This window comes from Macaca nemestrina, chromosome 10, assembly GCF_043159975.1.
Source record: "Macaca nemestrina isolate mMacNem1 chromosome 10, mMacNem.hap1, whole genome shotgun sequence".
Lineage (NCBI taxonomy): Eukaryota > Metazoa > Chordata > Mammalia > Primates > Cercopithecidae > Macaca > Macaca nemestrina.
In genome coordinates this window covers 89,088,325-89,112,113 of record NC_092134.1, presented here as the reverse complement: position 1 = coordinate 89,112,113, position 23,789 = coordinate 89,088,325, and the positions used below count along the sequence as shown (strand labels likewise).

The 23,789-nt window shown below is 35.1% G+C and overlaps 1 protein-coding gene across 4 annotated transcripts in view; it reads right to left on the bottom strand.

Moving 5' to 3' along the window:
- The window catches only part of LOC105470100 (neural EGFL like 2), a 435,684-nt gene that overhangs the window by 22,273 nt on the left and 389,622 nt on the right, over positions 1 to 23,789 (bottom strand). For all 4 annotated transcript variants that reach the window (XM_071071837.1, XM_071071835.1, XM_011721849.2 and 1 more), the window contains exon 17: positions 3,645 to 3,785. In XM_071071837.1, the coding sequence (XP_070927938.1) occupies positions 3,645 to 3,785 (141 nt within the window). The remainder of the gene's footprint in view (positions 1 to 3,644; positions 3,786 to 23,789) is intronic.

Sequence of the window (23,789 nt, the reverse complement as noted above, 5' to 3'; positions counted from 1 at the left end):
TAAATCTGTTTTGTATATTTTAGAAATGGCAAGAAAGCCAAGGATGCATATCATGTGAGCCCTTGTCAACCATGGTCAGGGTTTGCATATTGCTTTGAGAGGGGTGGAGAGGCTCCAGGAGTGTGAACAGAGGAGTACCATGATCTAACTTCAGTTTTCGAAGAATCACTCTGAATGTTATTAAAAAAAAAAAAAGACTCTAGGGGAATTGGGCATGGAAGTAGGAAGACCAGTTTGGAGGCTGTTATAGTGGTTCAGGCAAAAGGTAGTAATGGCTTAGATTAAGACGTTAACAATCTAAGTGGTAAAGGGTGGTTAGACTGGGAATATATTTTGAAGGTTGAAACTGTGAAATTTGTTAATGTATGGAATGTGAGATATGAGGAAAAGAAGGAAGAAAACAATGACTCTAAGATGTTGTTCTGGACAACTATGTTAAAGGACCTGTAGGACTTAGAGAGCAAATTAAAAGTTCTGTTTTAGCCATATTAGGTCTGAGTTGTCTATTAGACGTCCAGGTTGAGCTACCTAGTAGGCCACTAGATGTAGAATCTGTAGCCAAGGCAGAGGTCTGAGTTTGGGATATATAGATGGCATTTTAAGCCATGAAACTGGTTGACTTAGGGATTGAGAATGGATAGAAAAGATCGACAAGGCCTGAGCCCTGGGGCATTTGAGAGAGTAAAAAAAAGGCCTGTAGGAGAAAGGAGAAAAACCAGGAGAGAGTGATGAACCTGAAGCCAAGTGAGGAAAATTATGTTTTGAGAGAAGAGAATGATCAACTGAGTTAAATGCCTGAGTAGTTGATCAAGGAGATAGTAATTGATCAGCTAATTTGGCAAAATGGAAATTGTTAGTAATCTTGAAAGAAAAGCATTGGCTAGAGCAGTGAGACTAAAGTGTCGCTGGAAGGAAGAAGGCAGAGATAACAAGTACTGAAAATTTTTTCAAGGAATTTTGTTCTAAAGGGGACAGAAAACTGGAAGATATGTCTGTAGAGTCAGGTGATGTCAAGGGAAGTTACATTTTGTTTGCTTTTGTTTTGTTTTCAAAGATGGCTGCTACTCTTGACTCTTTGAACACTGATAGGAATGATGCAGTAGAAAAAGACTTAATTATACGGAAGAGAAAGTTAATAATATATGGGCAGAATCTTTAAACAGGTGAGAGAGGATGAGATGCAAGATACAATGATGAGTTTCATATTTGATAGGAGTGGGGCCACTTCCTCCAATAAAAGAGGAGGGAGAAAAAGCAGCAGGTATATAGAAATAAATGAGCAGATATATAGAAATAAATAAATAAGAGAGTATGGGTTGTGGTGGAAAGTGAGGCAGATCGCTTTTGACTACTTCTGTGTTCTCAGTTAAGTAGACAGGCCACTGACAGAGAATAAAGAGAAAGGAAGCAGTATCCAAAGTCTGAGGAGACTTAAGAAGTTGTGAAATGGCTGTTAATTGGAAAGTTGGAAGGGAATGTAACTAAGGAAATGAAGTAGGAATGCTGGACAGTGCTGATGGCCCTTACAGTAGGTAGCTTCTGACATGGCCCCAGTGATCCTCACCACTTAGTATTCAAGCCCTTGTGTAATCCCCTTCCTTAAATGTGGGATGGACTTACTGACTTGATGCTAACAAATATAAAGTGTGAGAAGTGATGGAATGTCACATCTGACATGAGGTTGTAAAAAGACTATGGCTCCCATATTGGGCATCTGCTCTTGGATTGTTTGCTTTAGGGAAAGCAAGCTCCTACGCCTTGAGGAGTGGCCCATGTATTAAGGAGATGAGATCTGCCAATAGCCACATGAATGTCCTTGGAAATAGATTCCCATTCCCCCCACTACCACCACAGACAAGCCTTCAATATAAGAAGACCACAATCCTGGCCAAGAACTTGACTGCAATGTCATTAAGGCCCTGAATCAGAGCCACCCAGCTAAGCTGTGCACAAATCCCTGACTCACAGCAAGTGTGAGACAATGTTTGCCGTTTTCAGCTGCTAAGTTTTAAGAGTAATTTGTTAGGCATCAATAGATAACTAATACAATCCACTAGAGATTTGTGATCACAAATTTGAAAGACAGTGAGCTCAGTTACAAATTTAATGTAAGACAGTCAACAGAGGTATGTGTGTTTTTCTACTCACATTCAGATGCACAGAAAAAAGTGTGCAAGTATACTAACCCAAATTAAACATAGGTAACCCCTAGAGGATGAGTGGAAAAGATGGGGAAAGGGGGGAGGTGAAATGAAGATGCATATTCAGCTTTAATCCATATACAAGCTTCTGTATGATTTGCATTATTTATAATCAGCTTATATTCATTCTTTATGTGCATAATTTTTTAAAAAGATGATCTCAATTAAATTCTATAAAATACCAAGAAACTAGCTTATCAGGGAAGAACAAAATTCCACTGTCTGATATGTCTTGAAACTATAATCTGTGGTTCCTGGCATTCTCTCCAGGGCTGGAAATGTTCACTCTGGAACATTCACCAGTGCAAGATAAAGCCCTCAGACCATATTGAAGTGGTAACATGCAAATGCCAGGTTTTAGCCCCTGGTAAGGCAGCAGCATTCCCATTCCTAGGTGGAAATCCTGATGAATACTCTGTTCAAGCTCCAGAGCTTGTCTGCTGCTGGCAAAACAGGCTAGAAGCCTTGGCATCCATCACCCAAGCCTGTTTCACTTGTTTCTTTGTGAAAATCCTTTGAGGCACAAGGATAAAAAACATCTTATCATTTAGGTGTCAAGTATCTTTAGGTTAGATTGCCAAAAGCTTTCATTGACTGTGTCATCTTAACCCCATTATCCTCTCAGGCTCTATGAAGGTGTAAATACAAATGGAGAAAATAATGAGTTCTCAAGTTGTGTTTTGTTTTTCATTCCTATGCCAAGACTTCTGATGACAAATCCTTTCAGTGCATGTAGTTTCCCTGGCAATTATTCACTGGGCTCTGCTTGCTCTGTCTGCCTGTTTTCTAAAAATCATGCCCCTTCAATAGAGGCTATAGAGGAGCAGATTTGTCAATCCGTTCAAAATAATTCAAAATTAATGGTAACTAATTGAATATAATCTGGTTGAATTTTCTACTCCTCTTAGATTGAAAACTTAATGGAAGCAGGGACCATATCTTATGTATCCAACGTTCAACACTCACTAAACATCTCTTACTTTGCCAGGCAAATGTCATGTTAGGAATAGCCCTGAGTAGCATGTATTGTGTATGTCATCCTTGACCACACCATCATTGCATTTCCTCTATTCCCATTTTTCCTCTATCTTGCTTTTTCTCATGTATTTTTTGCTACATGTTTTTGGATCAGATGTATGCATGCTTTCCTTTAAAAAATTTACGTGATACTACATGTTTTTTCATTCTAAAAACACCATTTAACAGTTGCAAGAATCCACAGAAAACTGGGTTAGTGTCACAAACTTTAATTATCTAAAAATAACAATAATTACCATAATTAGCAAGAAAAAGTTAGATTTTAACATATTTCCAATCACTGTTGTATAAACATATAGTAAAAACACTAATAACACTGGATCAATGTATTCTATTTATAGCTTACGATATATTCCTCAAGTTCAAGAGAAGTTCTTAAATTCTAGGTCTTCTCTTTGTACTGACCTTCACATGATTCTCCACTTGGTGAAAACATCCCATTGTCATGGTAGCCATCTCTGCACTCACAGTGGTACCATCCAGGCAGGTTAATGCAATTAGCACGACTGTCACATTGAACAAAACCGTCAGAGCATTCATCAATGTCTGGCAAAAAAAGAGGGATTTTATAAAATTATTTATTTTCTTTTAAAGAAACAAGAATATTCTGCTACAAGGCTACTAACATTTTTAATGCCAGCAAATCCTTGAAACTAGGAATACATAAAATTAAGAAAGTCCACTTGTTTGTTAAAAGCTATACAGAAAGAATGTGGTGTTATTAGTAACAGGAGAAACATCTAGAAGGCTTCTTTGATGCAAAAGGCATTCCACTGTAGAAAATGGAAAGAATCCATATGTGATGGTCATTAGTGCTGCTCACCAAATATTTTAGCTCTTCTAGACACAAGCTAGGATTATGATTCTCCAGGCCCTTCCAGTTAGGTATGGCCATGTGATAGGTGAAGTGTCTCTTAAGCCAGCTCAGGAGTGATAAGTGTCATCTCTATGCAGAGCCTTTAATATGCAGTGTGTGATTCACATATACCCTTTCCCTATCACAATGAATAGCCTTTTCCAGATGCTCTAAAGACCTACCTGAGTTCCTGTGGGAGACAATCTGGTGCACCTTCCTTACTTACCTGGGATGGACTTATGGCATGAGAAAGAAATCAACCTTAGTTGACACTCCAATATAAATGACAATAGCATTCATGAATCAACATGCTTCACATATTCAAGTATACATATTATTTATGTCACTTTCTACTGTGTTTCACACACACCACTTCATTCAACCCTCAAAAAAATCCTGCCATGTAGATAGTACATTGAACATGTGGGAAAAAAAAAGATGGAGGCAGAGGGAAATTACGGGATTTAACCAAAGTCACCTGACAGTTCACAGTGCCTGACATTCAGGTGTGTGCTCCTTTATAGATGTAGATCACGCTGGATCTACTATACAAAGAGAGCTATGGATCTTGAGTCTCAGATACTTCCTCCAGAGGCTTATTACTATTCCCAAATGTTGAAAGCCCTTGATTCTTCTTGTCTGGTCTACTGAATCGTGAGAACTTCCAACACCATTCAAGTACCTTCCTTTGCTCACAGGAGGAAAAGTAATCCCTGAAGTTGCCTTACAAAGTGTGTCCTCATTAGCTCCTGGTTTTCAGGATCTTTCGGCTTAACTTAGACTCTGCTATATGATCCAATGGTGCTGACCCATTGTGGCTGCCAAAAATATCCACATGTCTCCCACTCCCATCTTGATAGCCGTATGCCATAGCTGAAGGTTCCAACTGGCCAAGGCAGGATGGTTCTTTCCTATATGCTTCTGACACCTGAATCATATTTCCTGCTTCTGTGACCAGGCACGATGACATCCTTCAAGTTGAAGGTAAGACAAGATGCTTTTTAGAGACCTTTCCCCTCCAGACAGACTACTTAAGTTGACAGAATCTACTTCCTTCTTATTTCAGTCTCATTTCCCTCCAAATTCCTGGAAGCATATATTCCTTTCATTTTCTTATAAAATGTCCTCTTTTCAGAAGTTCAATGTTGAAAGAGATAAATTAATGAATAAATGTATACATAAGTAAAAAAAAGTCAGATAAATGAGCCATCACTCGTTTATTTCTTGATAGGTCAAGTGTCCCTTCAGCAAAATAGTATGCAAACCATCCTCTTAGATTATTAGGTAATGGGCCAAAAAATAAATATTTTATATAGCTGTAATAGTTCAGCAATATTTCTGAATTATGAATGATTCTACCTCTGTGGTGCCTCTTCTTTAGATATCAGTTACTATTGACAGTCATTCTTAACTGTCAAAATAATTGCGACTGATCAAATCAGCTAACCATTGACTTCCTGACACATAACTGATGTGGACTGCATTCATTTACTGAGGCCTCATAGGTTTTGTGAAATAGTCTATTTGTACTTCAGGGGCCTCCCTAACTGATGAACCTCTGATTTTAAATAGGTCCAGAATATTTTTCTCATTTTAGCTTTATATGGTCTTTTCTTCTAACCCAAATGATGTAGAAAATTGATTATGTCATTTCTTAAGTGCATGGACAAAAGAAAACAGGTTGGAATTTAAGCTTTAGAAGTGAGTTTTATTGGAAGAAAGCCATACAGGGGATAGTTAAGAGTCATTCGTTTTGGAAGAATTTGGTCACTAGGGCTGGTAATTTGGAAGTAACTCTTGATGGAACTGAGCTTTCTCCACTGAAGCAACTTTCCCATCTATATTTAGCTTTCAGTTTAGTCCTTTCTTCCTTGACATAGTCGTCAGGTTATCTCAGTTTCTATGGTATAGATATATATTTCGATTGTTACTTCTCACTTCATTTCTCTCTTGTCACTCCTTTACCAGGCCCACTCCTATACTGCTTCATACTCATTTCTCCTTAATTACATTACGGTAAACTTTCTTGATCTATAAATATACTCCATAAAGTTTAATAGAAATGCTATGTGTTATATTAATTAGTGTTTTGAAGACTGGGAATACAAGCATGTGCCTGCCCATAATGTATTTTCGTATAAACTTTGGGCATTATTATTATTTAATTATTACTGTGTGATAGGATTATAGAGGGTGAATAGGTAAATATGGCTGTTCCTCCACTTTTGATGTGGTTACCTTCCAATAAACCTATTGTAAGTCAAAAAGTCATAAGTTGAAATTGTATTTAATACTCCAAGCAACCTATCATAAATTAAAAAACTCATAAGTTAAACTATTTTAGGTCAGGGACCATCTGTATAAGTTTCATGCATTAATTTACATATTCAATATTTATTGAATGCATTTTATATGCCAAGAACTAAGTGCTGGGGAAATAAGGATAAACAACACTGACGCAATTTCTGCCCTCAGTTAGTTAATCATCTATTTAAATTGTGCTTTATTGTAATAAAATTAAATTTATGAAAATCTGAATTTACAATCATACGGAACAGTATTTCCAAACATGCAACTTATCTGCCACCAGTGACACGGTATGTAGGTGATAATGGGTAGATATTTTATTTTAATGGCTACATATTTATTTTTCTGAATTAGTTTCATTTGTAGCAAGTAAGACTTAGAGTAATAAAACTATTTAAAATTTTAAAATGAGAAGAATTACAGAAACAATATTAAGTAAATATTGGTATAAATGGTCTACGAATATGAGAAAAACAATGAAGTTTTGAAAACAGCAATATACAATATAGGGTAATTATTCATCTTTCAAAAGGATTTGCTGAGTAATTCCTTGTGAAATGCAATGCCTTAATTCGTCTAAAATACGTCTGAATTTATAAAAGACACTCATGTCATAGATCAAGATTTTATGCTTGCTATCATTTAGAATAGGGAAAAACTAGCCAGATAATATAAACAACCTCATTTTACACTTTTATGTTCCTGCTAATTTTGATTTGTTTATGCAAATTTTTCTACTTTGGTTAGTCAGTAGACAATGAAAATGTGCTTGAATTGACAGAGTATACACTTCCCACTAGAAGGCATGTTTTTTTGGCTCATGACTCTAATTAAAGCCAAAGATCTAATAAAACAAACAGTCTCATCTGTAAGTGATTTGATGGTATGCATATCCTTATTCACTCAGTAAATACCTAGTAAATAAAGAATTGAAATCTGATCCACAGTTTATGAATTAAGTATATTTTCTCTATATACAAATGAGGACATTAACTAGAATTACAACATAAATGCACACATATTTTCAAGTATGCTCATATTGTGCTTCATATATTTTCTAACAACACAAGGCAGTAAAAAAAAGTTCAGATAATTTATTTATTGGGTACTTTCATTAGGTTAGTTAAAACCTAACTTCATATTCTCTAACTGAGTCAGATACACAGTAAATAGCAGACCCGGGGAAAAAATGATATTATTTTAATCAGTATAAGAACTTCAAAATTTGAATGCATTATTTTCCAAACTAAATAAAAGTATTCAAAAAACTAGTATAGGCTGTATAAGCTTATATGACTTAGTCTTAATCATAAGGACCTTAACTTTTTACTCTGTACGTACATTATATAAAAAACTAAGAGTAAATTTCATGAATTTTATAATTTTATTACATATTCTGTCTTAGAAAGGAACTAGTTCCTTAGAACATTTTCAGTAACCACATTTAGAACAGTCAGCTAGCAATAGTATTAAAATGCTGTCCAAAAGCACAGAGAATCTAAAATCCAAAAGATGTTTAGCCATCCAACAACAGTCATGAATATCAGTCCTACTCTGGGGATCAGTATCAACTTAGATAATAAAAATGAAAGGCACTGCTGAGTGTAGATTTCCTAGAAAGCACACATGTTTTGAGGCAATCATTAAAAACAAATCAACAGACAAACAAAACATAACAAAACAAAAACCAAAAAAGAAAAAAAAAAGAAAGGAAAATGTATGAATAGAAAAACAACAACAACAACAAAAAACCAAGCTCGTATACATCAGTGTCTTGTTTTCTTTGTCCCCCTCAGGTATGGTGGCACAAGACTGGTTGTTTTGTACAATGCCACAAATCACTGGCTTCAGAGGCAATCAACTGAAAATGGCTTTTGCCAGCAGCATTTAAAGGGTTATTTTAGAAAATGACAAATTATTTCCTTATAAAATTAACTGCAGTTGTAGAATGAGACACTTGAGTGATAAACACCCTCTTTCTCATGCATAGTAATAGTTATTTCTACTATAAAATAACTAAGAACAATAAAAAATGTGCAAATGTCCAGAACAATCCATACCTAAAATAGACCCTAATTATTACTTTAACACTCTCAAGAAAACTGATTAGTTTCTGCTCTTATACTGGATAAAAAAAGAAAGGAAATCCAGCTCTTTTTTAAGATGAGTGAACTGTTTTTAATGACAGTCACATAGAGTACTCTCTTTCATACTATTTTATCATTAATAAAAATATGACATTTCTCATTTAAAAATAGGCAAGTGTTCTATTTATATCATCATCACATGCACTGGTAGTTAAATTATATTGATAAACAGTAGGCAATTAAAGATCCCCAAAACAATGAACTCCTGATTACCCACATGTGGGTTATTTGCTGTCTAGATTATCTGAAACATTTTTTTGAATCACAAGGTCATTTCCATCTGTCTCTTGTTGAGCTTCTGGGAAGTCTGCTTTCAACATTTAGGCATGAATGCTCAAATAATGCAAACTCATTATATTACTTTAAATGACTGTGCAAGATTTGGGTATAAAATATTGTCTAAAATTTCATATAAGAAGACTGATTTTCTCATGAATTTTTTGAAAATACAACATGGTAACATATGTAAATAAAAATGGAAAACCACAAAATCCTCTGCACAAGTTACACCCAACATTGCATATTTAGAGAAAATTATATTCATTACTTTATAGTTCATAATTAGGAAGTTAATGACTGGTATTAAAAATGCACAGATATAATCTCTTCATCATATTGTTTAATCATTACAAGAGCCATATGAAATATTCTTATCCTTATGTCATAGACAAGAAGGTGGTGACAGCAAACAGAACAGAACCCTTTCAACTCCAAGCCCAGTTCTTTTTTCCCTTATGGTAGGCTGCCTTTCAAGACCAACACTTCGCCAAACAGAATCAGCCTATGCTTTGGAATATCACAGTGTATATCTTAAAGTCAATGAATTGCAGCTCGTTGGCTCTTTGAACTAGGAATAATACTTTCTTCATAGTTTGCTGTTAACATACGAGGCCTCACAGGAGAAGCAGTAACTGGCTCGTAAGAGGTATCTAATATGTGCAAATTCCATGCCCATCTCCAAAATAATCCTTCAGAGTTTACAAAGCATGTTCACATTCATCATTCGATTACTTGAAAAGAAACAGAGGAAAATACAATTTCATAGGATGGATTTAGTTGAAAGAATGTCTTTTCTTCTGTGAACAATCAAGAGTCACTGAAGGGTTATTAACAGGAGAGTGATGTGGAAGCTGCACCTTGGGAAGAACAGGGCAGCAGTTATGTGTCAAGCCAGTGGGACTGGGAAGACTCGAGGCCATCTCACCAGCTTATGAGACTACATTTCATAAAGAAAAAGGTTATAAACATTTCAAGTAGAGAATAAGTGGAAACAAGGATAAAGAAGCATGTTTTCTTCAATGCTTATCTTTGGTCAGTGTACAACTCCCTCTCATGTGCCCTGTGTTGATGTCAGGTTGACCAAGTTCACATTCCATATGTCTGGGGGATATACCGGAAAAGGAAAGAAAATTGAGACAATCTGACTTTTCTTTTGGTTACTAGAGTCTTAGTATTTTATTATTTCTTTCTTCTTCACAGAGTCTCTCCATATGTTTTCCCTGTTGACTAAAATATTCTTTTTCTCATCCTCTCACCTGAGTTAGTTAACTACTTCTCATCTATCTGTCCCATACTAACATTAATGTCCCTTGGGGAAGCTTTCCTTGACTCCGGAGACTATATTAGATCTCCTATTACTTAATGATTAGTCTATTTTCCCCCATATTTTCCTTGTATTTTATATCCTTGTAATAGCATCTATATGCTTTTTCTTTTTGCCTAAACTTGCACAAATATTACACTGATTTAATACAATTTCAATTCTGGAGAAGTTCCTACCTATGTTTTTCTCCCATGTTCAAAAGCATTTTTCATTTGGGCTTTTTGTCCTTCCAAATAAATTTCAGATTTATTAGTTGGTGAACTTCTCAGCAACAAAACAAAACAAAACAAAATAAACACAAGAAATGGGGGAGGGGAAAGCCTGCATTGATTCTATATATTGACTTTGGGAGAATTGAAATCTTTATATTATTGTATCTTTTAATCAATACATATGATATATTTCCTATTTCTGTAATATTTTACAGATTTCTGAATGTATGTATTGTGTATATAGTGCCTGAACTTATTCCTAAATGTTTTATTACTTTATCTTTTTTTAAATTAACTTTATTGAGGTAAAATTTATATAGGAAAAAAATCACTAACAATTTCATGTCTTTTCACATTAGTCACTACCATAATCAAGATATAATGCATTTCCTTCACTTCCAAAATTTCCTTCATATCACAGTAGTTTGAAAATAATTTTTATAAATATTAATTTAATGTTTATCTCTCAGAGTAAATTTCAAATGGCCAGAAATTATGTTATATTTTACACCATATCTCTAACACTTAGAAGAGAACTGGGCACATGGTTGGAGATTGATAAACACATGCTGAATGAATAGATGAATGAATGCTCTGTTTGTAACAGCAAGTAAGTAAGTGGAACACTCACTATGCCACACTTGAGTTCTGCTAGGGTTGGAGGGGAATGAAGGCAGGAGTGACAGTTTGAAAGCATACACTAAGACAAAAATAACATGATGGTAAAATGATACTTCCTCATTCTACTTCAAATGTTTTTGCCGAAAGACTATAATATTAGATGCAGTACAATAGGTGAAGAGAATGCGTTAATTTTACACACTTTTATATACCTATTTAATTATATGTATTTTTAAACAAAAAGAATACATCAACACCTCTGATTAAAATGAAAGACTGAAAACATTTTTAAATCTCTTCTTCTTTACTTCCAACCCTGTAAACATTATGTTAGAGGAACAAAGAAAAGTATAAAAAGCCAACAAAGAAAAAAAGAAAAATGACAGCAGGATAGAAGAAAGTATAATACATTTCTGTCTTTTCTTGGAAAATAGAATATAGGTGAAGTGGTAGAGACAGAGTAAGAGGAACCAAAGATTAGAATCTTTATGTGATAATCGGGTATGGCTGATTATTAATAATTATTAATGATTAAGAATATGGCTAATGGGTGTAGTAATCTTCCCTGAAAAACCCTGAAGAGTCTTGAAATACCATGTAGAGCTGAGATGAGACATGCAGCTGGAAGTAGTTGAGTTAATTAAAAGTCTACTGATGAATAATCAACCTACTCATCTCCTTCCACCATGAGCAGATTGTTGAAAGAAAGCAGTTACCCTTAAAGGGTAGAGTGAATGTTTGTTTGTTTTTTTCCTGCAAGGGAAATAAATATCTGTGGGAAACTAAAGCAGCAGTGTAGAATTTGTTATTGTTTGAATCAAAGTCCCCTGCATTTCAGTCTTTAGATATCTTGAAGTACAAAAACTGGCTCTTTTTTTTTTTTTTTAGCTTACAAATGTAAGTTTCCAAGCCAAAAAAAAGCCTACCCTCATATCAAAGCTCAAAATCAATTTTCTATGTATTCACTTCTAAACATTAATGTGAAATCAAGGAGCAACGGATAATCAAGAAAAGTCTGTAACATGTAAGAGAAGAGCCAAGATAGAGTATCAGAAAAACTGACCCTGAAATGACAGACTGGATTAAGAAAATGTGGCACATATACACCATGGAATACTATGCAGCCATAAAAAAGGATGAGTTTGTGTCCTTTGTAGGGACATGGATGCAGCTGGAAACCATCATTCTTAGCAAACTATCACAAGAACAGAAAACCAAATACCCGCATGTTCTCACTCATAGGTGGGAACTGAACAATGAGATCACTTGGACTCGGGAAGGGGAACATCACACACAGGGGCCTATCATGGGGAGGGGGGAGGGGGGAGGGATTGCATTGGGAGTTATACCTGATGTAAATGACGAGTTGATGGGTGCTGACGAGTTGATGGGTGCAGCACAGCAACATGGCACAAGTATACATATGTAACAAACCTGCACGTTATGCACATGTACCTTAGAACTTAAAGTATAATAATAATAATAAAAAAAAGAAAGAAATAGAGATAATTGGCCAGGCACGGTGGCTCACGCCTGTATCCCAGCACTTTGGGAGGCCGAGGTGGGTGGATCACAAGGTCAGGAGATCGAGACCATCCTGGCTAACACAATGAAACCCCGTCTCTATGAAAAAAAAAAATACAAAATACATTAGCCAGGTGTGGTGGTGGGTGCCTGTAGTCCCAGCTACTCGGGATGGTGAGGCAGGAGAATGGCGTGAACCCGGGAGGCGGAGCTTCCAGTGAATCGAGATCGCGCCACTGCACTCCAGCCTGGGTGACAAAGCGAAGCGCCATCTCAAAAACAAACAAACAAACAAAAACCAAAAAAGAAATAGGGATAATTCACAGAACAGAACCAAAAATGTTTCTAATTAACATTCTCAAATAGATTTGAGAGAATATTTCATCTATAAAATAAGGACACAGTGATTACAAAAAAATATTCAGAGAGGAATAAAGAGTTCTTGAAAATTAAATATATACTAACTGGAGCTTTAAAAAATGCAATGTTAAGACTTGGAAGATCAAGTAGAAGTCGTCTCTTGAAAAGTAGAACATATAGAGAACAGAGGAAAAATATGAAAACAGCAAAAGCAAACAAAGCAAAGACCACCAACCCAAAATGCTCAGCTTCTGATTAAAGAGAAATTTCATACCAAGAACACACACAAAAAAACCAATGGGAGAAAAATATCTTTAATAATAATAATAAGTCCAGAACTTTTCTCAAAGCTATTGTCTTCAGATTGAAAGGTGTATCAGGGTCTTCAAATATACTGAATAAAGATATGTTAGCCAATAGCTGTTGTTGGCTATACGGCAGCTATTGTTCTATGTAATTTACCTATATTTACTCACTTAATGCTGACTGCAGTACTATGAGGTAGGGAATATTACTGCTATCACCATTTTAAAGGGAAGTGAACTTAAGCAATGAAAGTTTAACTATTTTTTTACAAAATTATTTAGGGGCAAAACTGAGATCTAAACCCAGATATTTTAGATAACAGAGGTCATACTCTTGCCCATACACAATGCTGCCTCACAAATAAATGAAACAAGACCTACATCTAAATACACAATGGTCAAATTTCACAACAACAAGAATAACATGAATCTTAATATGTCCCAGAAGGAAAACAATAGCTTACATATAAAGGGATGAGAATCAGTTTAGTAGCACATTTCTTACTTGCAGCACTGTATGCCCAAAGAGAGTAAAGCAATGATTTTAAACCTAGAAGTCTATACTCGGCATAATTGTCAAATAGCTATGAATACAGAATAAAGATGTTTTAAGGCCATGTAGTTCTTTAGAAGTTTTATGTTCCATGCATTATTTAAAAATATTTTACTAATATAATGCAGTAAAATAAAGGACTAAATTGAGACAGAGAAAAACCTATCAGTAGTTCATCACTCCTTCTTTTTTACAGTACTTTCTTCACTTTGCAAGGATACACCCCTCTCTCTTAGTTCTCCTTGTACCTCACTGACCTCTATATATTACTTTTTTTTTTTTTTTTGCAGATCTTATCTTCTCTATCTCTAAAAGTTTGAATTCCCTGGGGATCTACCCTCAGACCTTTCCTTTTGTAGCTACCAAATTCTTAGTGATTTCATTTAGTACCAGGGCTTTAAAGGCTTTAAATATCCAAATGCCACTAGTACATTGAAAACTATCTGTAGTGGGCAGAAGAAGAGCGTCCCCTAAAAATCCATGTCCAGTTGGAACCTCAGAATATGACCTTATTTAGAAAAAGGGTCTTTGAAGATATTATTGGGTGATAAACTCAAGATAAAATCAACCTGGACTTAAGATGGGCCCCAAATCCAGTGACTGGTGTTTTTGTAAGAAAAAAACACAAATAGAAACAGAGAAAGCCAGGTGAAGAATGTAAATCAACTCTCCACCATAGTCTCTGGTCTCTAGACTTTCCTGTTTCAGTCTGCCTTCAGTCAGGAAAATTGAGCCACTACAAGTATTATTGGAATAAGGAGTTTTAAATAGAAATCAAGTCTGCACAGATCAGGGAGGAATTGGGGAAGTAAAGAATGCTTCATTCTTCATCTGGAGTTATGTAGATTGGAGTTATGTAGCCATAGCCAAAGAATGCCTGGGGCCACCAGAAGCTGGAAGACGCAAGGAAGAATAATTTTAATAATTTTCCTAGTGTCTGTAGCAGGAGCATGCCTCTGCTGACACCTTGAGTTTGGACTTCTAGCCTCCAGAACTGTGAGATAATAAATTCCTATTGTTTTAAGCTACCCAGTTTGTGGTTTTGTGATATTTTACTATAGTAGTCCTAGGAAAATAGTACAGTATCTTATTTACATTTTTATTCTAGACTTCTCTCCTCTAGTTCCTACCTGTATATTCAATTTATCACCATCATTTCCACTCAGATACAAAATTTCTCCTTCTGAAGTCTCCCTGTTCTCAGAAAATGGCAATACCATTCAGTTACTTGGGCAAAAATCCTTATATTCATTCTTCTTCTTCTTGCTTTTGTCTCATGCCCTTAATCCAATCACCAGAAAATCCTATTAGTAATGTCTTTCAAATACATCTAGAATCTAATAATCACTTCTAACTAGCTTGATACTTACCATTCCACTCCATTCAAGTCCATTCACTATCACTATCTCCCTGATTCCATCTTTCCCTCCTGCAGTGCATTCTGAATCACAGCAGTCAGATGATTCCTTAAAAATATATGTCAGATTGTGTCACACTTATGCTCAGATCCTATTTCCCATTCATGGAGAATTTTAGGAGGGAAGTATCTTGGGATAAAGCTGTAAGGGATATATGCTGTTATCAACAACTTTCTATTGCTAAGGCTGAAGACTACATTTCCCAAATGCCCTTTCCCTGTGTATGGCTTTGTGTTAGAGTTCAACAATGAGCGGAATGCCTAAATTTGCCAAAGAGAACTAAGGCAGAAGCCATTATTCTTGGGAAGTCATAGCAATCAGTGTCAGTGATTCTAAGAACTCTGGTTTCTCCACCAATTCTAGTGCATCAGTCTGAAGTGATGAGTGAATGTTTTGCAAATCCTCTGGCTGCAACCTCGAGGATCTTCACTTTCGCAACTCCTCCCTCATTTGTGCAATCTTGATTTCTGTATAAAACTTCTTATTCCTATAATACTTGCAGTGGCTCCATTTTCCTGACTGAATGCAGACTGATACAGAAGTGTCTACACACCAGAGGATATAGTGGAGAGTTGATTTTAAATAATAAATATGTGATGAAGAGTAAAAGAAAAATGATTGTCAATTAGGAACTTTAAGATAAGAAATCTAAAGATAAGAAATGCTATGTATATACTACTTGTCTCTCTAGTAAACAATATTTACCTGGTCACAATGATATAAACACTATGGATTTTCAAATTTTATATACATTCCATAGGGAAAGCATGAGATATTTAAATATTAACATTCATAATATAAAAAGAAGATAGAAGTTGGGAGATGAAGGTAAGGAGCAGAACCAACATCTTTACATTTCATAGTGAGGAATCAAGAAAATCCATTGTAGTTGATACAATGAGAAGTGAAGGTGGAAAAATATATTGCTGAAGTCTGAAAAGGTAACCAATAGAGGAACTTAAACTAGTGATATAACTATATTAGAATTAAATAGTATGAACAGGTGATGGTATAAGAGAGATAAATCTTCATCTATCACACCCGGCATTCTACTGATAATGTCTGAAATTGATCAATTAGACCAAGATTGGTATAAACATATTGAAATAATTAAGTTATTTATCCTAGCAGCTTATCTCAACTAAGGTTTCAGAAGAGAATTAAACCCTAATGCATCCTTGTAAGCATGGATGAATTTATCTCCTGTGTATCTGGTATGGTGCTAGTCATATGCCATCTTTGGGAGTTATGAGAAAATAGTCCCTCAGGTAATTTTCTGGTTTTGAGATTAGATGATGAACTCCTTTTAAGAAAGGGTGCTGGAAAGTGAGCAGGAAGTGAGTCAGGTGATTATTTCTTTTCATTCCAAATTCTTCTCTATTGTTTGGTATCTTTTAACTCTGTATCTTTTTTCTTTGACACACATAAAATATATTTTTAAAAACATTTAGGAATCTCATTTTATAAGTGTTGAGTATAATAATACGATAGGATGGCGATTCACATAGGAATAATATGAAGATATAAAGAAAGTGAGACAGAAGCTTTGGACAAGATATCAGGGCTGGAGACACAAGGGTAACCTAATTAGAACTGATACTGCAAGATGCTACTACAATTAGACCTAATTTGATGAAAGTACTAAAGTTGAGATTACAGAGAGACTAGAAAGAGATAAGGGCAGTCCTTGGAGAAAACTGAGGGGGCTGGAAAGGGAACTATAGGAGGGATTGTGAGTAGGGAGGTAGGAAGAAGATCACAAGTCTAACCACAGAACTAAAGAAAAAAAGAATGTCAAAAACAGAGGGTTGCCAACAATGGTAAGGAGTATTTGCAATGGCCTTTTGATATATATTTTAAAATAAATATTTCTGGTTTAACATAGAATTGAAACGCTCTCTGATATATGAATGAGTTGAACAAAACATTTAATAAAATAATTCTGGAAACTCCTTAAGACTTTTCAAAAATCTTTGCAGTTTCTATTCCTTTCACAACATAACCAAAGGGTAAGATACAAGACTTAGAAGAATTTTATTCTTGTAAGTATTTGAAATAGTTCCTCAGGTGATTTTTTGGTTTTGAGTTCAAAGGAGGAAATCCTTTTAAGAGAGGGTGCTACAAAGTGAGAAAATGTATTTATTCATTCATTTAAGTATTTATTAAATGTCTATCATGTAAAAACATGTGCTAGACACTGTGGAGATATATTCAAGAGTTCATAGTCTTATAAAGAAGACACAGAATGAACACAAATAACTTAGATAACAAGGTAAATATCATGAGGTCTACAGATGAAGAAAGAGATGAATTCAGGAAAGAGACATCACCTCACTTTAAAGCTCAGTTCAGTAAAAGTTCAAAGAAAATTAGTCCACTGTAGTAAAACACGGCTGAACAGAAACTTCCAGCTTTACTCCTACAAATGCTAGAAAATTACTTAATTATTTACTACATTGTGATCAAATATCTACTTTAAAAGCAGAGTTTAAAAAAAATCAGGTGATATGATAGAGAATATGAATGTGAAGCATCTATTGGCTCTACAATATTAAGTACACTGCTCTTAATCAACGCAAAAACCAGAAAAGTCTTACTTTCTATGCCTCCCAGAGCCATTTTCTAATAGCAAAGATTAGATTGTGTACTTGATCTACTTAAAGATTATTTCCAGAAGAAAAAAGCTGATTTTCTTGGACTATCCAGTAAGAATAAGAGAGTTACGGTGTCTTTGTGTAATAGTTTACTGTGAGCTTTCTAATTATTAATATAGTGAAACAAAAGACTTTATGCATTTTGATGAGCTCACTTATGGTTATTCAGAAAAATGAGCTTTGAATGGTATACCAGAAATTGTAAGATGACAGCAAAAATAGCTATTCTGTATTTATTTGCAAGCTCACTGACAAACCTACATCATAATAAATACTGCTTTGAGTGAAACGGGCTCACTGATACCAATAAACAAAGAAATGCAATACTACAGTTTTCATATATCTGAATGAGAAGTTGTCAGATATAGCTTTGAGTAGGTCTTAACCAGAAAATGCACTGACGGATAGCTTCTACTGGCTTTGAGCAAGTGTCATACGCTTGACAGACTGTCTACTTTAAGTCCATTTTATTATAACAACTACTTCCATCTCTGCTGAAACACCCATTAGCTTGATACAGGTTTTTTAGCCAGTAAGGAAGCATCACATCTCTCCCACATAGATAATTGAAGGCAAAAATATACCAATTGAGCAAGCCAATAACTCCTTCCAATTAAAATTACATGAAACAGGCTATGTGTTTCTTAAAGACAGATTTGCTATTTGATGGTGCTTTAAAACCTCTTAACCATACAACCTGATGGCACTGTCTGGTTCTGTCAATATGAGGTCACTTAATCAAACTTTTTCCAGACTAATTAAATTTTGTGCTCACTGTAACAACTGTATTTTCATGATCAGTCAGATCAGTTGTACAATCCAATTTTATTGCTAAGGCAACTCCAAATGATAGATCAAAGGAAAAGGTTTTCACTCCTGAGTGTTTGATTTTACAGACTCAGCTTAATTGTGTACTGGAGTAATGTATCTTTAAAAAAAACACAAAAAACTTTAGTTTACATTTCTGTGATTATGTAATGTAATAAAAGAAATAGGAAAAGGAAGGTAACTGACAGTTGTTTGGTTGCTAACTGCCAGGTGTTTTGTCTATCTTTCTCATCTAATTTCCATTACAATCATTTTTTCTACACATTCACACACAAATCTTTTTTTTTTTTAAAGATTTATATGGTGATAGGAGACATGATATGGGGTACCCAAAAGGAAAACAATTTCTATATGAACAGAGCTGCCACAGCTACTTACAGTTTTCTGTGGCAGAACATATTCATCCTGCTACTTCTTAGAGGCAGGTTCCAACATGATAAAAAGGCTTGGTAAGAAGTTTGTCTAGGTAGTACCATTCAGGACATAGGCATGGGCAAAGACTTCATGTTTAAAACACCAAAAGCAACGGCAGCAAAAGCCAAAATTGACAAATGGAATCTAATTAAACTAAAGAGCTTCTGCACAGCAAAAGAAACTACCATCAGAGTGAACAGGCAACCTACAGAATGGGAGAAAATTTTTGCAATCTACTCATCTGACAAAGGGCTAATATCCAGAACCTACAAAGAACTCAAACAAATTTACAAGAAAAAAACAAACAACCCCATCAAAAAGTGGGCAAAGGATATGAACAGACATTTCTCAAAAGAAGACATTCATACAGCCAACAGACACATGAAAAAATGCTCATCATCACTGGCCATCAGAGAAATGCAAATCAAAACCACAATGAGATACCATCTCACACCAGTTAGAATGGCGATCATTAAAAAGTCAGGAAACAACAGGTGCTGGAGAGGATGTGGAGAAATAGGAACACTTTTACACTGTTGGTGGGATTGTAAACTAGTTCAACCATTATGGAAAACAGTATGGCGATTCCTCAAGGATCTAGAACTAGATGTACCATATGACCCAGCCATCCCATTACTGGGTATATACCCAAAGGATTATAAATCATGCTGCTCTAAAGACACATGCACACGTATGTTTATTGCGGCACTATTCACAATAGCAAAGACTTGGAATCAACCCAAATGTCCATCAGTGACAGACTGGATTAAGAAAATGTGGCACATATACACCATGGAATACTATGCAGCCATAAAAAAGGATGAGTCTGTGTCCTTTGTAGGGACATGGACGCAGCTGGAAACCATCATTCTTAGCAAACTATCACAAGAACAGAAAACCAAACACCGCATGTTCTCACTCATAGGTGGGAACTCAACAATGAGATCACTTGGACTCGGGAAGGGGAACATCACACACCGGGGCCTATCATGGGTAGGGGGGATGGGGAGGGATTGCATTGGGAGTTATACCTGATGTAAATGACGAGTTGATGGGTGCTGACAAGTTGATGAGTGCAGCACAGCAACATGGCACAAGTATACATATGTAACAAACCTGCACATTATGCACATGTACCCTAGAACTTAAAGTATAATAATAATAATAAATAAATTTAAAAAAAAAGAAGTTTGTACTTCTAGTAGTTTCAGTGCTTTAGTCAACAACACGAAGTATTTTGAAGTCTAGTTTTATCTATACTATCTCAGCATTAAGCTGCTAGAGCACAGGAAATGATCTAAAAGTACAGTGATCAGACAGTGATTAAATAAATTATGGCACATGCATAAAATGGAATGCGATACAGCTTCTTAAAACGATGCTTTGGAAAATTCTGAATGTCATGGAAAAATGCTTGGGATAAATATCATGTAAACAAGGTAGGATCAAAATTATGAATAAAATATTACTCCAGCATGTAAATATGTATCTTACCCATGAATAAGGTAACAGTTATCTTTAATTGGTAATATTACGGATAGTTTTTATTGTATTTTGTATATGCTTTTTCATTTTATACATTTTCCAAAATTAAATATGCATTGCTTTTTAATTTAAAAATATTTACCAAAAAATATATCAGAGTTGAGGAATAAAACCAGAATGAATTAGAAGAGTGGTTTGTATGTACTCCTTAAATAAATTAATGTCTCAAGAAGATGGTCAAGGCCATCTCATCTCATCTCCCATTGTACCCCTTCCATAGATTCTGTGCTCTGCCTGCCCCTTCCCTACACATGAACTGGACCCTTTTGCCTCCATGCTTTTGCCTCCAAGACTTCCTCTTTCTGGAATACACTTTCCTTTCCTTTTGAGGCACTAAAGTATATTTTCAAGGCTCTTCACAAGTCTTACTCATCCAGGATGCTGTTCTTAACTCTCTGGGTTCTAGTTCTCCTGCTGCACTTATAATTGAACCAATCATAATCTGTGAAATGCCTGCCAGTCTTACCAAAACAAAATGTGAGCCCTTAGAGGACCTGAATCTCACATTATTCATCTTTATAATTATTCATTATTCACTCCCTCCACTTCTAGAACACAGCCTGGTGCACAGTAGCCCTCAATAAATATTTGCTCAACTCTGGTAAAGTCATCCTCAGCAAATAGGACTGGGATGCATGAGTGGGATGCCTTCGGATTAACATATGGAGTTTTCGGTGCAATCAAAAGGGCATTAGTTTAAGCTATTTTACTTCTTCAAAGGAAATTATTATGTAGTAGACTTAAGAACATAAGTGTTAGTCTTTAAAATTTTGGCCTACAGTGACTAGTATAAAACAAGAAGGATCACCTGGCCAACATAGTGAAAATTCATCTCTACAAAAAAAAAAAAAAAAGTTAGCTGGGCATGGTGGCAGGTGCCTGTAATCCTAGCTACTTGGGAGGCTGAGTCTGGAGAACTGCTTGAACCTGGGAGGTGGAGACTGCAGTGAGCTGAGATTGCACCACTGCACACCAGCCCGGGCGACAGTGTGAGACTCCATCTCAAAAAAAAAAAAAAAAAAAAAAAAAGAAAGCCAAGAAGGAAAATAAAACACCAAGGAGACAGGCCTGAAAGACTAAGCTACCATTTTTTTTTTTTTTTTGGTTGTTCAAAGAACATGATATACACTGACATATGTCATTTTATTTTCACATAAGCAATACTTTCTTTCAGAATAAATAACAATTACTGGTTTGAAATTTTCATTGGGACTTAAAGATAAGTTGTAAATATTAAATTAAATTTGCCTCACCTTTTAATTGGAACTATTTTAAATATAACACATACATATAGTTGTAATTCACAATGATAAAATTAAGCACTCTATGCTTCTAATTTCCTATGGAAGTTGATTATAAAACAGAAATACTTTCTGTTAAATCACCTTTATTTATTCCCCAGTGGAATGTTCTTTCTAAACTATGAAGGTAACCTCTGTAATTCTTTCCACTCTAATATCTCCCATGACTAGAGATCAAAAGAAATTCACTTAACTAGGAAGGTGAAACTTGTTAGTTTCAAGAATAATTAATGATAAATTCTACTATGCTGGCTGTAAATTTTTCTACCCACATATTTAATTTCATGTTATATTGAAGAAAATAGAGTCATAGTACCTGTTAACAAGACAAATTCCTGGAGGTAATTAAAATAGTTATAGTACACTAACTGTGACAGAGATTGTTAATGGTTCACAGAAATCTATTTTCTCTTCCTTGTTGGCACACAGCTAGACTACATGAGTTTCAGAAAGTGGAATATGGGTAGTCAGAGATTTTAGAAAGCAGATGTGGCACTGCCAGTCTCTTACTATTCTGCTGGTTGGATAGAATTAACAAGATCATCGGGAAGAGGGGAAGGGTGGGAGAGAGTTTGAGACTCTAAAATGTCTGCCAATCAGAAACACTTACTTTGGGCAGTTACATGAAAAATAAACTTCTATTGTATTTGTCATAATACATTTTGGCTCTATTTAATATTGCTGCCAATACTTCCCTATCTAAGAACTAGTAAAGGAATTCAGTGAAGTTGCAGTGTACAAAATCAACATACAAAAATCAGTTGCATTTCTATACACTAACGGCGAACTAACTGAAAAAGAAGTTATGAAAACAATAGCATTTACGATAGCATCAAAAAGAATAAAAAACTTAGGTAAAAATTTAACCAAGTAAGTAAAGGATCTGTACACTAAAAACTATAAAACATAATGAAATTAATTAAAGTAGACATAAATAAATGGAAAGATATCCTAAGTCCATGGATTGGAAGGCTTAACATTGTTACAATGCCAATGCTACCCAAAACAATCTACAGAGCCAATGTATTCCTATCAAAATTCCAATGGCATTTTTCACAGAAATAAAATTCGAAATTCTGAAATTCATATACAACCACAAAAGATCCAGGATAGCCAAAGAAATTTTAAACAAGAGGAACAAAGCTAGGAGTATCTGATTTCAAATTCTATTACAAAAATAGCAATCAAAACAGCATGGTACTGGCATAGAAACAGACACACAGACCAAGGGAACAGAATAGGGGAGTCCAGAAATAAACCCACATATACATGGTCAACTTTCAACAAGGATGCCAAGAATATACAAGGGGAAAGGAAAGTCTCTTCAAAAATGATGTGGAGAAAACTGGATATTCACACACAGAAGAATGAAACTGGGCCCTTATCTTAAAGCGTAAAGAACTCAAATCAACCTAAAATTTAAAAATCAACTCAAAACTAAAAAAATAAAAATACAATGACTACATATCTATCCAAATAACTTGAAATTGGGATCTTGAAGAGATAGCTGCACTCTCATATTCACTGCAGCATTATTAAAATAGCCAAACTGGGATTACAGACACATGCCACCACACCAGGTTTTGTTTTTTATTTTATTTTATTTATTTTATTTTATTTTATTTTATTTATTTTTTGTATTTTTCGGGAGGCCTAGGCAGGAAAATTGCTTGAACCTGGGAGGCAGAGGTTACAGAGAGCTGAGACCATGCCAGTGCACTCCAGCCTGGGCGACAGAGTGAGACTCCATCTCTAAATAAATAAATAAATAAATAGTCAAGTTATGGGAACAACTTAGATGTCCACCAAAGAATGAACAGATAAGGAAATTGTGGTATATACATACAATGAAATACTATACAGCATTAAAAAGGAAGAAAATTCTGTTATTTGTGACAACAT